We start from the raw sequence: 19,951 nt of genomic DNA, 5'->3' as shown, positions 1-19,951 counted from the left end.
CTCAATCTTAAAGAGGATATAGGAGGATCATTTTCTTCTTGTTTTCTGTAATGGCCATCTTGTCCTCCTCTAATGTCTCATTAGACATCTGAGATCTTAGAAAAAGAGTATTTCACTTCCTTATAATCAAATATTTTTGGTGATTTTGTTGTTGTTTCACTAACTGAATCTTTGCTGAATCGGCACACAATGCTGTTCAGAGTGTGTTCATGGCAATATTCAGCATGCTCGAAGCCTCCCGGGCCTTGGTGAGAAGTTTGATGCAACAGACATGCCCTCAACCCACAAAGCCACTGGGGAATCTGGGTGGAAATATCACAACTGGCAAGAGAAACACATAGCAGTGTAGGGGTGAGCTTTTCAGGACAGTGGCTAGCTGTGTTCACCGGGTGGGGAGGCACAGGGTCAAATGTAGTTGCTTGATATCTATATCCTAGCAACTGAGAGTGAGTGATATCTTGTACAACTGTAGCTGGGGATTGGTCAGAGAGCTGACACAGGCCCCTCCTATTTGTAGGCTAGCCTAAAAAAAATACCTAAATTCAAATTCATCTCTCAAACGTTCTCCACTCTGCACTGTACCCTCTGGCACTTTAATCAAGGCCTTTATTTATTTGTTTCTTTGTTTTTTTGTTCTTCGTTAATTGTATTTATTCTTGTAGCTCATGCACAGCCGGTGATACAGGTGCCTTTATGACAAGCTGATCATTTGTGAAGAGTTCAGCAAAGTGAAGTTTGGCTTGACAACATGAATTCACCTTACACAGCTGTGCAGTATTACCCAGAGTTTCCCTTTCATCGGTAAGTACATACATGTTATATCAACTGATGACTTACAGAATTAGTTTTCCTTAATATTACGATGTAGCTGAAGCCATGTGATTATAAAAACATAAAAAAGGTATTAAATCCTGTATCAGCACACTCATCTTTATTAACATTGAATTGATTTAACATGGGATACAAATATGGGAAATGTGTACTTAGCTACAAACATTTACACGTATGATTACCCTTTGACTAAGTTCTGACTTATTAAAACTGACAAAATGACTCATTGTTTGACCTGGACTGCCAGTCAGACTGATACTGTCTGGAGGTCCAAAGCGACCTGAAAACAGCTGTGTCTGCCTGGATCCTCAGCTGCTGCTCTGTCCTAATATATATTTAAGTGTGGTATACTTATGGCAACAATGCATGTGTAAAGGGCCATCAGGGCCAAAGTGGCAAACGGATTACATGACAATCGCGGTTCTTTGGTCTTCTCCTGATCCTAACTGAAATTGACTTACAGCCTTTTCAATGTAAATGCATGTTGTGATTGAAAATATGTCAGGTGTTTTGCAGATGTTTAAATCCAGAATGATAGATGATTGAATTACTAATTGCAGCACAATTCTGAATCCTGTATAACTTGGCTCATAAATGTCTCAATAGGTCAATACCAAAGTCAGGATGATAACATGATGCCAGAACAGTATGTTGCTTCTTTGACATCTGAGATTATACATTTAGTTTAGAGTTTAAAGATTATTTATATGCACAGGCATCAGGGTAAAAAAAAAGTATGTTACCGGAGAAAAAAAATTCTCACCATCAAAAAATCATATCAGTGCAACTAAAACAATAAAGTAATTATGAAGCACATTAGAACATCAAACAGAAGAAAGTAGAAAGTAGTAGAAGGTTATATGTGCCAACTATTAAATAAACATAATATACAAACTTCAATTACTGCTAACAGGCATCGCATGCAACTGTTAAAACGCACAAAATACTGGGATTAAACAAAAACAATGTATCAACCAATATAATCAATAACCAATAAGATCTAGATCTGGATATCAACATACAGTACATCTCTTATTTGAACAGTTTTTCAGTATTATATATGAAGCAAAGCAAAGTATTAAATAACTTCATCATAACTACCATAACTACATCAAGCATGTCTAATCATAATCCTTGATTTCACCCGTGATCAGACACACGTTCATGTAGTCTTCCAATGACAAAATAAATCAAACACACCTTGATTTTGTAAATACTATTTAGAAGTACAGCTTCCATCTGCACAACTTCATTCATTTATCTCACTGTGTTCATTTCATAATAATTTATATTAAATTATTTATATTATTTATATCATTTTCTTACAGCTTGTCATTGTGTATGCAATAGTGTGCAGAAACATTATGTACTGTGTGCTCTTTGACACTTTCAACACAATGCCATGTGTCTTTGTAGTAGTGTTTGACAATCACACTTTTTTAAATCATCATTGCGCTTCAAGTTTTCTACTTTGATTGAACAGAAAGTTGAGTACACAGTTGAACTACACTGCTACAGGTTTAAAACGTATTATATGATGCTTTCAAATAAAACCTGCTTCCAGTCGTGCTTTAGTCTGTTTTTGAAAAAGGGATGTTTTGGAAGCATTCACTTTTCTATGGTGTTGCTTTTTAGATTTGATCGGTTTTCAAGCATCAAGGTATCTTTTTGGTCCACTAATTTTCACCTCCTCTCTTGTTCTTTTTGCATTCCAAACCTTAGAGGAATTTGTGCTTGTCCTTTTGCCCCAGAGGATTTGACTTCAGACTGTTTCACTTCTATAAAAGTAAGGGGATGAGAAGAGGAGAAACTTTGGGGCTTTCTATTGTTTTGAAGTCATGTCCCTCTTCCAGTCAGGGCTGACAGATGAGGGGGAGAAGGTCTTAGGCCTTTGAACAAGTGATTAATAAAGACATTGGAGAAGGGCCCCGATCGGCTGGGCTGTTTGTTTTGATTGCATTTTCATCGGTCGGTGTGCCCAACCTGCCAAGAGACAATAGCCACCCCTGTTTAGTGCTGACCTCTGGCCCAGTCTCGTCTGGAGGCGCTGCACTGTCTTTAAGTGGATGCTGAACAGCCTTCGCCTCAGGCTAACTGAAAGACTCTCTGAGTAACCAGACACCCAAAAGCAGACAAACAACACCCAAAATAGGGATAAACCCATCTATTTAAACAGATAAAACTGCTAAATATATTTAAAAATAGTTTTAATAATAGATTACAAAAATAAGTTTTTAAACTAAACCAGAATTGTACCGTAGGGTGTCCATTAGTACAATAAAGAACTTATGTTTATATGTTGTTATTCAAATTTTATAAATTAAGATTTCCCACTCTGACATGTTTTACTTATTGTTTAAAGGCCTTGCTCTTAGTTTGATGACATGATGCATTTTTTAACTCTATCCAATACATTTGAGTTATAACTCCAACAGGACCATGCACACATGGTATGCAACTGCAGAGAAAACATGCAACACAGCTAAAAACTGTTTAAAGCACACGACATCAGGTGTAGCCTATAGTTTTATTATGATGAAAATGTGGCTATACATGTTGAACCTGATGCACAACGTTTGTGATTATATTCTGGATTTTAACCAGTCAACAGACAATGCTGTGAATCAAAAGCTCAACAGTCTTTTAGACAATTTAATGAGGTGACAGTTGAATGAGTTCTGCCAATTTGAAATGAAGATTCAAGCCACAATCAAAGGGAGCTTAACTGAGGCAGAGGTCAGTAGGAGGACCACACCTTAACCCTCCCTTCTCCATTAACAGAGATGAAGCCACACCTGCTCCACCTGCAATTTACCTAGGCTATTTGCTTTTTAATTCATCCACTCAAGTTGTTTTTTTGGATGGACTTATGATGCATGTAGGCTACGTATCTGCTACGAAACCCATAGTCTTTCGATTTACATTGTAGATGTCAATCTTCTGCAATTATCCTTGTCCTTTGTTGTAATAGTCAAATTAAAACTGTCCGAAGTCTAATATAGGCTATAGTACAAGCTTAAATATTTAAGAAATATAACCTACATAATTTCCAAACGTGAAATGTTTTGGCCTATATTTGATTCCAAAGACAAGCTGCTGAGGCAAAAGTAAGCTACCGTAGGCTTAATTTCTAAATTAAAATGATTTACAAATAACATTATTTTGCATTATATCACAAATATAGAACAAAAATAGGTGTGTTTGATTAATGAATAGTGCTGCAACATTTTAATTAACCTTTTTTTTTTTTTTTTGATTTTACAAATATAAAAAACATCTGTCGGCATCTGCCCTGTGCTGCCGCGAGACTCTAGTTTCCATGACAATTAACAAGGGCCGTAAAGGCAACCGGGACAAGATCAGACGGGTTAGTTAAATTCGCGACGCTGAAGGTAACACAGTTTTAAGCTAGCATTTCTTAGAATAATTGTTACGTTAGGTTAAATAAACTCCAGTTGGCACAGCAAATTGTGCTGTAAAGATACCAAGCCAAGGCAGACATGTATCCTAAATAATAGCTTGGCCAGCTAAGGGGAATTGAGGTAAAATGACCAATAGTTGTGCTAGTTAACGTTACCTGTTCAAAATGAAATGAGGCTAACTCTTGCTAAAGAGGCTAACATTTTAGTCAACAAGCTGCAATTTACCTTAAGTTAACGTTATTAAATTCACGTTAAAGCTGCATGGCAGATATATTTGTTTTATATAATTGTATTGTTACAAAACGACTTAGCTAGTGTTAGCTGTTACTGTTACTTTAACCAAATTAGATTGGCAAAAATATGTTTATTTTCTTAACTAATGCTAGCTTGCACGTGTAACGTTACGTCATTTTAACTCATATTTTAAGTTAGCCGACATATCCAATCAGTTTGATTCATATGCTCCTATCATGACTCGGCTAACAGTTAACTGATTTACAGAGCGTTTTAATGCATACCTTGTCAATGTTTTGTTACTTTACCCTACTACTAAATTTTGAGTGCATTTAGCCTGTCAAAATACTATTGTGTTATTCTTTCAATAGTCACAAACACTGTGTATTCAGTAATGTGCTTGACATGTTTAATTGACAGGTACACAGCATGTAAAACAGTGTACATGTTCAGTTCCAACACAAGATGAGCTAGAGTATAATAATCCAGTAGTTGTACATCATTGCTCCTCTTAAGGAGTTGAAGCCTCTAAATGGTGTTTATATTGGAAAAGCTTTTAAATTGACTATATTTTAATTTGCCCCAAACTGAATTATCTGTATGCTTAATCTCCTACATCTCATTCTTTTATGGTTATGTTTGGGCATTGCAAACTTAATAAACCTTTATTCTAAATGCAACACTCCATGTGTACCTCCTGCATAAGTTAAATTATTTGCTTCATTAGATATGCCTGTGTTTGTAAGTCAGGTATTAATATCATTCACCACGCAGTGTTGGGGAATTCCAAAACCCAAAATAGTGCCAGCTTCAGATTATGGCCCCCCATCTCCTCTTGCCCCCCCAAGCCCGTCCAGCTGTACACATACCAGAAGTTGCAGCAGTGCTATCATATAGACTGTGGGGGGAATTCCGCCTGTCTCAGACTGCAGCGTGCGCCACTTCAGCAGGAACAATGGCAGGCTGAGCTCTGAAGCAGGTGTAATGTTTCAGGGGAGCAGGTCAAAGTGCCTCTGTCTGAATGGTGCATAATCACCATTATGTGTAGTACAAATATTCAGTATTATGCAGGCTGACTTCTTCACAATGGACCTGCTCTTCATGAATGGCTGCCAGCAGGACTCCTCCTCCTCTTTTCCTCCACTGACTGGGTGGCCAAATCTCAGCCCTGCACATCACCATTTATGTTGAATGTTTGCTGACATTGCAGCTTCTAAAACTACCTATTAAAATAGTTTTGCCATTTTTGAAAATGCCAATAGTAAAAGTAAGTATTGCTTTTTTTGGAATATGAGTAGTAAAATGAATGTGATTGTGGTTGATTCTGTCTCCTTGCAGACTCAGGGACCCTTCGTCTCGTTTGTCCTGGAGAGAGAGCTCATTCCTGACCACCATGTCCCAGAATCAGTCAGCACAGACAACGGACTTTTTCAGCCAAGATGTGTTCAATCAGCTGTTTGATATGCTGGACCAGTGAGTGAACACTACAAAAACAACAACATTGTACTGTAAAGGCAAAAACATATGCAATAGACAAGTGACTAAGAAAAAAAAAAACGTGTATATCAACCAACTATTCTCAGTATAATCTGTCTTTTTATGTTTCAGATCTGCCATCCATTCAGCTCAGCCCATTGAGCTGAACTTCAAAGACAGTCCAACTGATGTGTCTGCAGGAAATACCATTCAGATCAGTATGGACTGCATAACCATGCATGAGCCAGATGAGACGCTCACTGTAAGTACGTAGGTTTACTGTTCAAGCAAAACACCAGTTTTCATTTTAATCGTCTTTCACTAGCAATTTCTGCTGCCTCAGATATATATATATATATATATATATATATATATATATATATATATATATATATATTAGGGGTGTAACGGTACGCAAAAATCACGGTTCGGTACGTACCTCGGTTTTAAAGTCACGGTTCGGTTCATTTTCGGTACAGTAAGGGAAAGAAATGCAAACATTAAACTGCAGGTTGTTTATTACTATAAACTTTTTGTTTTTACTTTTTTAAACACTTTTTAATAAAATATAATAAATAAAATATATATAAAATAAAAAAAGAATAAGAAAAATATTGCTGCAAAGTTCTCCACTAAATAAAATACTCTCAGTCTCAAACCAATATCACATAATAAAATATAATGAAAAATATAAACAAATAACTATGGATTACAGTGCAGCATTACCAATCCCAGCTTGTCAACAACCGAGTATGGTCGTAGATCAGCTGCTATAAAAACACCAATTGCTTTCGTTATTGCGTTGGCCCGATCGGAATTACCAGCAAAGGTCTGTTTAAATGCCAACGGGAGCTGCGTTTGAATTACGGTCGTTTTTTTCCTTGTAGTAGTGATGTTCACACTCACTTGATGCCTTTTCAAGTGCGTTAACAAGTTTGAAGTGTTGCCAGAAACATACCCGATCATTACTGAGCAATGATGAAATCCCGCCCTGCAGTCGATTTCATTGGTTTAGGTTACAGTGACGGCGGGTAGGTTTAGAGATCAGTGTTTGGTGTCTGTAAAGTGATTGACATATTGACATGACCAATGAAAACTTTAGAATCAGCTGCAGGGCAGGATTTGCGCTGAACGCGGAGACTTCCGCCACTTAATATGTTCGTGTGGAAACATGAAAATTGACCTATGTTCCGCACACAAAAGGTTGCGTTCGGCCATTCGGTGCACACGTGCACCGTACCGAAAGCCCTGTACAAAAAACGGTCCGGTACGAATACACGTACCGTTACACCCCTAATATATATATATATATATATATATATATATAAGAAATATGTAAAATTAACAATATTCAAAATATAGAGCTCAACCATGGGCGTACAGTGGGTGACATAATTAGCACAGCCAAAATTGTACTTGTATAGGACATAGGACCGGTGTTTTAACCCAAACCACGACCACTTTTTTCTAATCTTAAATAGACGTTTTGGTGTCTAAGCTGTCGTTGCCGCAGGACAGTCACCTTTCAGTGTTTCCCGCAGCACTTTGCAGTTAAGGCGGCCGCCTTAACAACACATGCATGCCGCCTTAACTAAGTCTTCAAAAAAAAAAAAAAATCCGCCGTGTTACTCTGTCCTGTTTGAGTGTCTGTAATGTACAAGTCGCATCAACACAGTCTGTAAGAAACAAGGTAACAGCGAGTTGTCAAGATATCACCAATCACAACGGAAAGAGCATTTGCTGGCGGTGAGTGTAACTGTCATTTATTCACATTTAAAGGGATAAATCGCCATTTGAAATTCTCAACGTCCCGGCTGCTGCCTGGTCTTTGAGACACAGCCGTTGTCTGTTTTAATCACTACACGCGGTTCACAATACACGGTTAGTTAGCGTAGTTAACACTACACACAGTGAAATGACGTGTCCTGTTTTTATTTCACGCATACTATCTGCTGGAGTGAGTGAATCTATGGGCTGATCTCTGTTACCTCACAGCTGTTGGTTTTGGAGAGCGTGTCACGGAGGAAATGGGAGCAATGCGAGTAAAACTGTTATAGCACATTTTTTTTAAATAGTTTAATGAGCTTAACATTTCACATTGCAACTGTTATTTTAAAAAGCTGGTTATTTATATATTATTATTTAAATTTAATATTAAGCGTAGTGTGTAGTACCGTGTATACCCCCCCCCCCGTCAGATGGCAACCCTACCACCTTAACTAACACATTTTCTGCGGGAAACCCTGCCTTTTGTCAGCTAAACTCAACTGCAAAGGCCGCTGAAGGTGACGTAAAGGGGAAATGCAGGCAGTGGACCAAAACCAAAACCCCGTTTACATTTGTATTATTTTACTACTTACACACTAATTTTAAATATATTTTATTATATTATTTACAATAATAACTGATTTTTTTTTTTAAATACCTTTTCAAAATGTTTTCTTTAACCAAATCAAATGTTTTATGGTCAAGATTCATCTCGTAGCTGGTTGGCTTGGTTCCAGACTAAAAACTCTTTATATAAGCATTTTCTAAAAACGTCAACGGAGCTATTGAATGGGGAAAATCATTTCTGGAACCAGAGTGGGCGGTCACTGTTGAGCTCTATTGTATGACCCTATTCTGTCCTTCAACAAGTAATATGCTAGACAACCAGTAAGCATTACTATTCACCTAAAACTATATCTTTTTTATGTAAACTGAGCTGTGCCTATTTTGTCTGTGGAATAAGGTTCAAGCAGTTACCTTTCTGTCAGAATCAGAATCAGAAAGGGTTTTATTGCCAAGTACGTTTTTTAACACATACAAGGAATTTGTTTTGGTGTTGTTGGTGCACCTGGCAGTACCAACTTCCATCTGATTAAGTGTTGAGTCAGTACCCTTCACAGACACAGTATGGATGGTTTACAAATAGTTCTCTTTTTTAAACCTGTCAGTTTTATGCCTTGTGAGACATTATACTTTTTTATTCATTTCTAAAACACAGAAGTGATGCCTTACAGAATGCTCCTATTTACATTTAAATGATTCAATAAAAACAGCATAGTCTCTGTACAACATAGTAGCATCTGTGATTACTTTCATTTTGAGTTAATGGGACTTCCGTTGGTAAATTCCATAGGTACAAAATGTACTTTTAATTTTCATATCAACATTGGAATTTCCCCAAGACAGTTGTGAAAAAGTGGTGCCGAGCTGTTTAACAGCCAGTGAATCAGGCTGGTTTATCTGTTTTTTCTGTCTGAGATGTTGTCTGTAAGGTGATGATATTATCTGATTCAGCCTGAGTTGTGCTTGACCTGGGTGGCCCCTCTGAGACAGGTAGCGCTCAGAGAGTCTGTTGATAGTAGAATGTGCATTTAGACATTCACATGGCTGATGGGCTTTAGGTAGTGACATTTCATTTCCTATGTTTTTTTTTTTTTTTTGTTTTTAAATCAAAATCAGCTGAACCAGGGATCTGGTTGAATTCTTAGCTTGATTTTTTTTTTCACATTCACTTTATAGTGCAGTCAAATAAAGCATTGTGGAAAAAAACACTTTTTGGTATTAGATGTTTAGTTTATGTTGCCTTACGTTTTGTTTAGATGTTGATGACCTGTAGTGAGGGACTTCTCTTGCCAGTTCTGCTACTGAGAGATGATGCATGTTCCCCTCCCAGTGTAGGAATGCTGTTGTCCAGCCAGGGTGGAAAAAAAAAAAGCAAATAAAAAATTTTGTTAAAGGAGCTGAGTAATGTTACCCTGCACATCCCCCAAGGGGCCCTGCTGCTCTTTTGAACTGGTGATTAATGGCCCCACCCCCCACAACCCACTTTCCTCCACAGCAAAGAGGGGCGTGGTGCGGTGATTGGCACGCCAGCAACGTGGGCAGCATCCGTGTGGGGCAAGAGCTCGCTGCCAAGGCTGCTTGCTAATCACCAAGCCCCAATCTTTGGTGTCTGTTCTGATGAAAAGATGAGGTGGGCAAAACCCCCCTTCCTCTCCACCCATGTGGAGGTGTGCCTCTTTCATGAGTCATTAGAATGCAGCTCACTGTTTAGTGCCCTGGGGAACTTATTTGTATTGTGTAGGGTTTTATGTTTAATCTGAAATTCCTTTTTCTTCTGGATTTTTTTTGAAGAAAATGGATTGAAGCTGCAGGGCAACAATTTAAAGCAGCACCTGCCTCTCTTGCAAAAGGTCCCAGCTCTCATCTATCAGTACGTGTCTTTTCTATGTAAAGGTGGGGGCGGCAACAAGGGGGGAGGAGGAGGAGAGGAGCAAGCGCAGGGTAGAATAACATGAAGGAATGTAGCAGAAATAGTGGCAGAAGAAATGCTTTATCCTACCCCAAACAGCTGATTTTACACCCAGATAAAGCTCTGATCAGCTGTGTGTGGAAGATGCAGCGTTGAGCAGTGGAACAGACACAGAATAGAGTTGAAACAACTTTGCAGCAGAGTAGCTCAATCAACACACAGCTTCTCTGAGATCTAATTACATGTTTGTGTTTGGATTCTTGCTTTTTTCACCACACCTTGTGTGTCTTATGTGTGATGGCTAGTTTAATCTCTAAGCAGCTGATCAGCTTTCTCCACTGTTTCCTAATTTTAACAGAATGTCAGTCTAATGGTAATGCTGTCATCTGAAAAGAATCTGCCACTTGTGGTGCAATAATTTCTGCTGCCATGTCAGTATCAGATGTTTTCGTCATTGTCATTTTCAAAGCAGTCTTTATGAGTCGTTATATCCACCTTACCTGAATAATGTATGTTAGCAGTCCATTAGGGCTGCAACAACGAATCGATAAAATTCGATTATTAAAAAAGTTGGCAACGAATTTCATTATCGATTCGTTGTGTCGCGCGACACGCCACTCAGTCGCGGAGATAAAAGCAGTTGAGTTGAGTTGAGTGCCGTGCGGAGCGGCGCAGAGCGAAAGAAAAGAAAAAAGAGCAGAGCGGGGGTAGAGGAAGTACGGAGAGAGACAAGAGAGACCCTTAACGTTGTTCTGAAACACATAGCGGAGGCAGAGAAATCAGTAGGACCTAAGTCATCCAAGGTGTGGGAGCATTTCACACTAAATAAATCAAAAACGTGTTAATTGCAAGATAAGCAAAAGCGACACGGCATGGCACGGCCGCACCACGGTAATGATTCAGCACCTAAAACGTAAACATGTTGGAGTCCTTGATGAGGAGGGAGTTCAACAGCAGGGTAAAGTCACTACACAATCCTACTTTTGTTCCGTTTTGAAGTGAGGAACGTAACGTCCCTCCAGTAGCTCATCTGGTGCTGGTGTGGTGTTTAATCGTTATCCGGCTTGACAAGCATGACAAGCTAGCTTTAGCTCGTTAATAACAGTAGTAAAGCAGGACTAAAGACACGTTTTTATTCACTCGCCTTTTTTGGCCCATTCATTTTTCAATCTATTGTCATGTATATATTCTGTGCTTTGTCCCATATCAGTTATTGTTGACAAATATATTTGTGTGTGTTGTACTTTTTAATTTAATTTTAAAGTTATTTTATAGCACTTGGTCATCTTAAGCTGTGTTTAAATGTGGTGTACAAATAAACTTAACTTACACTTACTACAATGATGGTAATAATTTAATGAATAAGCTTCAAGTAAACGTGTGTGTGTGTGTGTGTGTGTGTGTGTGTGCGTGTGTGTGTGGTCTGTATCTGCTCTTTGGGTTACTTACCTTTACACAACTATTAACTAAAACAACAAGTATGTATTGAGTTGATGTAAATTAATGCTTTTTTGTTTTTTTTATCCAATTCTTCGATTAATCGAAGATCGACAGATTAATCGATTATTAAAATAATCATTAGTTGCAGCCCTACAGTCCATCTTGCTCTTTATTTGTCTAAATGTGCAACTGTTTTAGGTCGCTGTACCTCTCAAACTACACTAGTTTTACACGTTTTTTTTCAAGTTCAGTAACAACAAGCACAACCTTAACCTTAACTTGGATTAATTATTAGGGACTGCTATATTAATCCAAAGTAAGCCTGTGCATTAAATACCAACCATAATAAGTTATTTTTGTCATGCTCTACCAGTTGGCCTCCAGTACGTTAAGAAGTGTTTTTTAAGGTGTAGTTCCAAGGAATGAGTGCTTGCCACGGTTTACTTACTAACTGTTGAGTCAGAATGAGACCTCATCTGACTGTGGATGCCCCTATTACCCTTATCTCTTGTATTTTCTCTTACATCTTTCTTAAAGCTTAGACCAGACTTAACTTTTTCTTTTATACAGCAGCATTATATCATACCAGGTTCAACTGAAAAACATGTAGGTCACACCCTTTTGAGAGAGAGTGCATGAATAAATCCTCCAGCAGTTATCCCATAAATGTCTTTTGTAAAACACCAATTATCAATATTGATTTTTTTTTTTTATAAATCTGGAGTTTTAATACAATACTTTTCAACATGCATGAGTGTTAAAGTAGACTGAGGTGGATTCAGGGGAGAAAAACAAGTCTCCGTTAGGTTGTAAAATAGTACATTTAGTTCAAAAAGTCAGTTGTTGACTTTAATACATTTAGTTTGAAGTGATCAGGACACATGACATCATTTAAACAGCAATATTAGAGATGTATAGTTTTATTTGATATCAGAAATGGCCATTCTCAATGGTGGGACAAGCTTTGGTTAGAATATACATTTTTGTTTATTCGTTTCTGGGCCTTCTGGACCAAATAGTTCCAAGAACTAAGGAGCTTGTAAACCAAATTGGGAACTAAAAGTTAAATTTTTGTTTTACTATTAACATTTTCACTGTATCTGAAGAACTGTGGCGATTAGTCAAATTCAGCCCAATAACCGATTTAAAAGTGATTTGTTTAAGATGTACTTTTTGCATGCAACAAGATAACAACACAGAGATATTCAAAATTTACTGTTGTGTGACTGCTGTTTGAAAGGATGTTGGAAAGCACATTGAAAACACCAGAAAGGCAAAACATCTTTTTCCAAAGTATGTAAGTATAGAAAAACAAAAATGAAATAGAGCTGAATTAAATTGTTCTATTTTTCATTTTTTTCTTTTATTTTTTTAGATTCAACACATATTTATAGCTGTCACTTAAACATCGACATTAAACAAACCTCCCATCACTAGTCCTAATGCTGATACTTGCTGCAACCAGTGCTTTCCTGCAGTCTTTAATGCATCTTGTGGCTAGTGTTTGCCCACTCGCATAGGTTCAGTACTTTAATCTCCACCTTGATAGTTCTTTGCCTATTGGAAAGAACTTGTTGGACTTTTTGAAGGCAGAAACCCATGGTCCGAAACCAAAACTAGAACTATTTTCCTGCGAATGAAGTGCAAAGTAATTTCCCCTTAGTTCCTAAAAAGTTTCAAATATCTGTGGTCATTGAGTATGGTTGTCAAAATGGAATGACAACAGTGAATGTATGAAAATGAAATACTGATTTATGGCATTGCCATCAAGTTGGAATTATCCATTTATGTCTGAGTTAATCAGTGTTTTCCTGATCCCTTAATGGGTATAGTGACTAGGTTGCATTTTCCCTCAGCTTCATATTACAGCAGCAGCAACATAAGTAAAGAACTAAAAACATCTATTTGACTTTTTTGTGTCAAGTTTAAGGTAAATTAGAAATGGATTGTTGTACAGCACTTTGAGTTGACACTTGTCCTAATACGTTTTTATTATATATATATATTATTAAACTACTCAGTTCACTGTGTCGGTCACTAAAATAACCCTGATACTGAATAATGACTCTGCAGCGGTTTAATTAGAGCTTGAACACAAGCCACATACCAAATACTAATTAATTACTAATAAAATAATGGCTGATTAATTGCGCAGTTGGTCTTTTCTTTTCCTTTGAAAATGTTTCTGGCAGTTTTTTAAATGAAATAGTCCAGATGGTAAATTAGTTTTATCTAAAGCAGCTTAAGTTTATTTCTTTTAAACAGGAGCATTTCAGGATTTGGTGGCAGTTGATTGTTTGGGTTTTAGGAATTGCCACCCAAGTGATGCTCTCTCTCTCTCTCTCTCTCTCTCTCTCTCTCTCTCTCTCTCTCTGTTTCTCTCTCTCTCTCTCTCTCTCTCTCTCTGTCTCTCTCTCTGTCTCTCTCTGTCTCTCTCTCTCTCTCTGTCTCTGTCTCTCTCTCCCTCTCTCTCTCTCTCTCTCTCTCTCTCTCTCTCTCTCTCTCTCTCTCTCCACTGACTTCCTGCGTATGTCATTGTGGATGGGAGCTTACACTGTTTTCAGGGCAGGTGTCTGTGCCTTCCCAGCTACTGCAGCCTGACACTTGATACTAAACTAATCTAGCTGACTTAAGGAACAGGCTCTTTAAAGGGACAAACTTTAGTAAAGCCTCTTTTGTCTGAGCCCCAGGATCTGCAGATCTTTAGCTGCGGCCTGGTCCGACTCTCTTCTTAGTTTCTCGCCGCTGGAGCATCTGAGGTGATGCGGCTAAAAGAGATGTGTCTGCACTGTCTGAGTATAGCGTTTGGAATAGGCAGGCAATATAATACCTGTGAACCGGTTTTAGGGTCCTTCAATTATTATCCACAGTCCAAAGCCTAAGAATGACTTTGTTCCACAAACAAGCATCATTTTAGGATTTGTTTCATTATTGGTTTATTGTTGTCTTCTCTGTTTAAATATGGAAGAAAGGCATGACATTTAAAAAGATTAGACTATGTGTTGATTTACAAGCCCACTGCAGTTTATTGCCACCTGAGTCTCAGCTGCATTATATAGCCATTATACTAAGTCTGTCCTGCCCTGTTACAGCTACTGTTCTATATTTTACTACTGCCTCACCCTTACGCTGAGTACTCTATCTGCTTTTCAGATGGCAATGTTGTTTTAACATAATTAGTTTGTTTAGTTAAACTAATTGTCACACTCAAAAGGTCTTCATTGAAGCCTGGGTACCTTGGGAGGCCATTGAATTGGGCCCCTTTAAAGTGTTGATTTGCCTTTGTGACAGGCTGACCTGTAGGCTCAGAGCCCCAGGGCCCCAGGGCCCGGCCAGGGTGTGGCTGGTGATTGGAGACACTGACTTCAGGTCATAGTTGTGCTTAAGTTTTCAGACAGCTCTTAAATTATTCTGACCAGAGGGCAAGAGTTTTAGCCCCATGGCTCTGTAATAGAAGTGATTTTGCCCCACTGACCAGTCTCCTCCTTTGTCATCTACCAGTGCAGCTAGCACTATCCACTCATGTTTACATCTGTAGTATTACTCTACTCCATATTGCTCTTACAGTAGATGATTGCATGTTTGGATTTACTTTCACTTACAAGTTATAAATATAAAAACCTACAGATGGATTTTTTGCTTGTTTAGCAAATAGCTGTGGCATGTAGGAGATTTAATAACAACAATTTCAATTTTTGGTTTCAAAAGCATGTCTGCTGAAAGGAACAATAGGCTGTTTTTTTTAATTTGTTGTAAATTAGGGTTTTTCAATGTTAAATGCAAGGTTTTTAGCTCCCCAAGTAAAATATGGAAAATAAATGTGTGAAGCCAAATAGTTCTTAAATTCATGTGGTAATTGTATTGGTACTGTCAAATTTCTAGAGAGCTGTTCAGGACTAGCACCGTTGCTTTATCTAGACACAATGCATGTTTCCAAAACAGATCTACATCAGTCATCTCTGATAGATACAAGCAATCTACAGGAGTCACATTGTTTTTCTACATTAGGATTGCTTAGGGGCTGCAGAGGGGTGCAATTCTTATGCTAATTAGCTACTGGATGTCTCCCAACCCCAGACTCCACTTCTCACTCTGGGCTGGCTGGCCTAATGGATTTTTCTCTGACTGTATCAACTCAAATTGTGTTAATCTTTATTGTCATCCACATTGATAGAATTTTTGTCCATTTGGATTTTTTTTGAATATCATGCACCTGTGTAGATACACTCAAGGATGCATTGTCGTGGCTTACTTTAAATGAAGTTTTACGGGTAGAAATGATGTAAGGGCAGTGCATGAAGATAAAAATAATGTTGTATGTTTTTGCTGTTAGTTTATCTGGATTGCCATATTTGCTTTGTAAGGGAAAGTAAGGAAAATGTAAATAAAGTAAAAATGCAAGCATATGATGACAGCAATCAGATTTTTTCTTGAGGTTGATTTTAAGCATTGCTACCAGGACGAAATAGTCATTGGCTGCCAAACTAATACCTCGGAGGAGCCCTGCACAGCTTCAAAGGACGAGTAAGGAGACAGTGCTTCTCCTGGAGATGGGTGTGGACTCAGGTATTGGACAGGTAGCTCCTTAGAGCCCTCCCCTCTCTTCCCGGTATATATGACCATCCCATAGATTCCTATAGAAGCTCCTGCTTGTCCACTTTGCATCTGTAGTCCACATCACTCTTTTAGAGTAAGGGAAAGAGATTTGTGGAATCCTGGAGCCAGTGGAGCAAACAGCAGCAGCTCTGCTCAATCTCAGCGCCAACATGTTGTACCTGGAGACGGGTTCCACCACATCTTACAGCGAGGTAAGACCAGCAGAGGAACTGGTAATAGGGCAGCATCCATCGTACCCATTTCTTTAGTTAGTTCCCCAGAGCTCAGGGGACTAATGAAATATCACACAAGAGTTCAAGGCCTTGTTTTTTAGGACTTAAAATTATATGTCGGTGTTCTAAATTATCCAAAATCTTCAGTGCATGTGTATTATTTGTCACATGATATTTTTTGGATGGTAACCCAGGCATTCTTTATGCTGATTAAGTAAAAGAAACGATAAATAGCCTGTTTTAATCAAGTAAAAGTTACTATAGAAAGACTTAACGCAGGGAAGATGGCTTTGCATTTGACGTGTGTTTGCGTGCACATGTGTGTGCGTGTGGTAGACAGAGAGCAGGGGAATGTAAACAGCTGGAGAATCTCTTTGAATACTGTATGTCCTTGTGAAATGGCTGCTACTGTATCTTGCTGGGCATTGACTTAGTCCGTTGATGTGATTTATTTGTGTCTGATTGTTGTTGTCGAAAGATTTAAAATGTCGAAAGTCTGACTTCCAAAAGGCTTTGGAGGGTTTTGATATTCTGCGGTGAGACTTTTTTTGTTCCTTTCTTGGAAAAGCTAAGGAAAATATAAAGAATGAAAAAGAGAGTAGACCATTTTCATAGTGTAGGTAATCTTAATAAAACGATCCGGATATTATTTTGTGCTTTATTTGATAACTAATTTTGAGAAGGAAACTTATGAGACCAGGAGTTTACACTTGCTTTTTTTTTGGGAACAGAGTGTCTTTTTTCCAAGATGTCTGACGTTATTAAATGTTCTTCTGTTCTTTCACAGACAAAACAAACCACAAATGGTAAATGCATCAACCTGCATTACATTTGTTAGTATGAAGAAGAAAAAAAATACAGAGGTTTGATTCCCATTTTTCACTTTGAAAGTGCAAGCGTCATGATTGATTCATCTGTGTTTGCAGAGCTCGACGGTAAACTCTTAAAAGGATGTTGTAAATTGAATGAAATATGAAAAGAAGTTTGTACTGATGTTACTTTCAGCTTTTTATTTTATCAGGCAACCTTGCAATATTGTGATTTTGGAAATGGTAAGGTTTGCATCAATTTAATTTAACCATCATGTTACAATAGCAAGGAGAAAGATTGGCCCCGTCAGTCTTAACAGTATTTTAGAACGCAACAACCAGGTTGTCAGTGAAATACACGCTTTACTTTTAGAATTGTCAGTATCTCTTCTATGACAATGCTCCCATCTTTCTTTGTCGTTGCTTTAGTGAACTATTGTGTCGGGCTTCTTGTGTTTTTACCATCTAAATCCTGCACCCAAACAGCAGAGCAAGAGAGCGCTGATAGATTCTCAGATTGCAGGTTGCAGATAGCAGCTGTGTCAGGTCACTGTCTTTTAAGTTGTTGAGCAGGGGGTCTTTAAGTGGTGTCCAGCTCAATCCCTCCAGTGTGTGAGGTATCAGGTTCCTCTGTCCTCAGTCTCCAGGGAGCCGCTGCAGCCATTAAAATGTGGCTGGCAAGGCGCTGCTGTTGAGTCCACCATCGTAATTGCTATAATGGTGTGTTGATGTAGATACAATCACCTACTCTGCCCACCCCAGCAGGTATAAGGTGTAGATAGACCCCCACCCAGCCACACCTCAACCCCCAAACCTGTTGAGCCTTTAATGCCTCCCTCCTCTGTGGTCACTCATCCCAGTCCCCTCGATGCTCTTATATGCTGGCCCAAGGTACAGGGAGCGGGTCAGCAGAGAGCCTGGAATGGGAGCTATTCCCCCCTCAGGCCAAGTCTGCTCTGGTTTCTGTCATCTATTAGTCGCCCAAGCTCTGGCTTTATCAGTGCTCAAGACTATGTGTGACCACCCAACAGTAGTAGCATCAACAGGACATCTAAATGTAAAGCAAATTTACAATTTATACGACTGGGACACTTATGGGCAGAGGGACTGGTAGATCACAGAATATGTGATGCCGTGTGACACTAGTGGGGATAATAACATATTAATCAGACACCAGTTATAACCACTGAACTGACACAGACCTTGCAGACATTCATGTTTTAACAGCCCTCCACAAGTTGCAGAGATCATGGTTTACCTTTAGTCAACTATATTTTAATAATATTTCTTGAGCCTACTATTCAGATATGTCCATAGTAAGACATGGTAGTTCATTTGGCCATTGGTCTACCAATAACTATAACAACAACCAGGAATACCTTGAATGCTTCAGTATGCCCTACTAAGTAAGTTGACATTAGCAGTAACTTTTAAATGAGTGCTGCCATGTGTTTTTGAAATGTCTCTGATATGTGTCCTGGATCATTCAGAATCTTACGTTCTATAATCAACAAGCCATCACTCCTTTTCCCGTTGGCCTGAAATGCTTACCCCAGCATTTTTCTCAGACAAAGAAATGAGCTTGAAGGCCCCAAACAGACTGCACAACCTTTCAAAAACCTTATTAAAGGCTGTTGAGGATGTCAAGGCTGCTGATTTACAGTGTTCCTGCTTAGCAGCCTGACATCCCAAAGGCCTAAACACAGCGTCCGCTATAAACAAGGAATTTTTAAGAGCAGCTAAAGTGGTTATTAAATGGTTGCTGTATTATAGTGGAATCAGATCTAATGAAAGGAAATGTATAGAAGGCCTGAAACTCCCTCACACAACCGTTTTAAAGGCTGGTATCCCACTTCCACCCAATTAAACATTAAAACATGATGAGTTAGGTGAGACTTGACTGCTGGGCCTCACTATCCGGTCAATTATGGCTTTATCTTTTTTCCTCATCTTTGATCCTTATATTCATTTAAATCATGAGAAGCATTGTCCAGGGCCCTGTATTTAATGTTAAGTATTCTATGTCAGGCATTCTGCTTTATGTCCCTGCTTTTATCTATGTTTGGTCTCTGGCCAGCATCAGTCTTTTCTTTAGAATAATAATTTGAGATTGATAATTGGTGCCTGTCACATTCCCCTTTGCAGATGCCTGCATCAGGTAACGGGGGAGGCTGTGTCATCTCTGAACGGCTGAGCGCCTCAATGCAACTGCAGTAAATTGTGTCACATTTCAAAAGAATCACTCTGTTATCATGATCATGATCACTGACTCCTCACATACGGGAACATATTGTCCAAACAGGAAAATTGTGTCACCTTGTTAGTTCCCAAAACAGGGATTTTTCTGCTGTTAACTCACATAGGCAAAAATAAATAAATACAAATTCTTGAGTATCTGAAAAACTTATCTTTAGTCACACCAGTTTGAACCATTCACATTTCAGCCCAATGAGTTTAACCTTTATGTGTGTGTGTAATTAGCCCATTGTAAGGGAGTGTGTGTTTGGGGAAGCCTCTGCCAAAGGCTGGAGGGTCTGTCTGCCTGTCTGTTCCATTCACAAAACACTTGTCTCCTAACACCTGCATGACCAGCATTATTGTTCTCCAGACAAGCTCTTCTAAGCCCTGGTGTCATTGTTTCCGGTGGGTTAAGCAGCCCTGCACCACACA

At 38.6% G+C, this 19,951-nt stretch overlaps 1 protein-coding gene across 6 annotated transcripts in view; it reads left to right on the top strand.

The window, feature by feature from the left end:
• The first annotated feature begins 733 nt into the window (after positions 1-733).
• Positions 734-19,951, top strand: part of tp63 (tumor protein p63) — a 39,102-nt gene continuing 19,884 nt past the window's right edge. For 2 of the 6 annotated variants that reach the window (XM_031311775.1, XM_031311779.2), the window contains exons 1-3: positions 749-801; positions 5,826-5,960; positions 6,096-6,225. In XM_031311775.1, the coding sequence (XP_031167635.1) occupies positions 749-801; positions 5,826-5,960; positions 6,096-6,225 (318 nt within the window). Of the gene's footprint in view, positions 802-4,122; positions 4,224-5,825; positions 5,961-6,095; positions 6,226-16,205; positions 16,452-19,951 lie in introns of those variants that run through there. The other 4 variants (XM_031311778.2, XM_031311777.2, XM_031311774.1 and 1 more) reach the window with 3 other exon arrangements.

The sequence above is a fragment of the Sander lucioperca genome, chromosome 11 (assembly GCF_008315115.2).
Source record: "Sander lucioperca isolate FBNREF2018 chromosome 11, SLUC_FBN_1.2, whole genome shotgun sequence".
NCBI lineage: Eukaryota > Metazoa > Chordata > Actinopteri > Perciformes > Percidae > Sander > Sander lucioperca.
The sequence above is the reverse complement of the archived record's forward strand: the minus strand, read 5'-3'. Positions and strand labels throughout refer to the sequence as shown.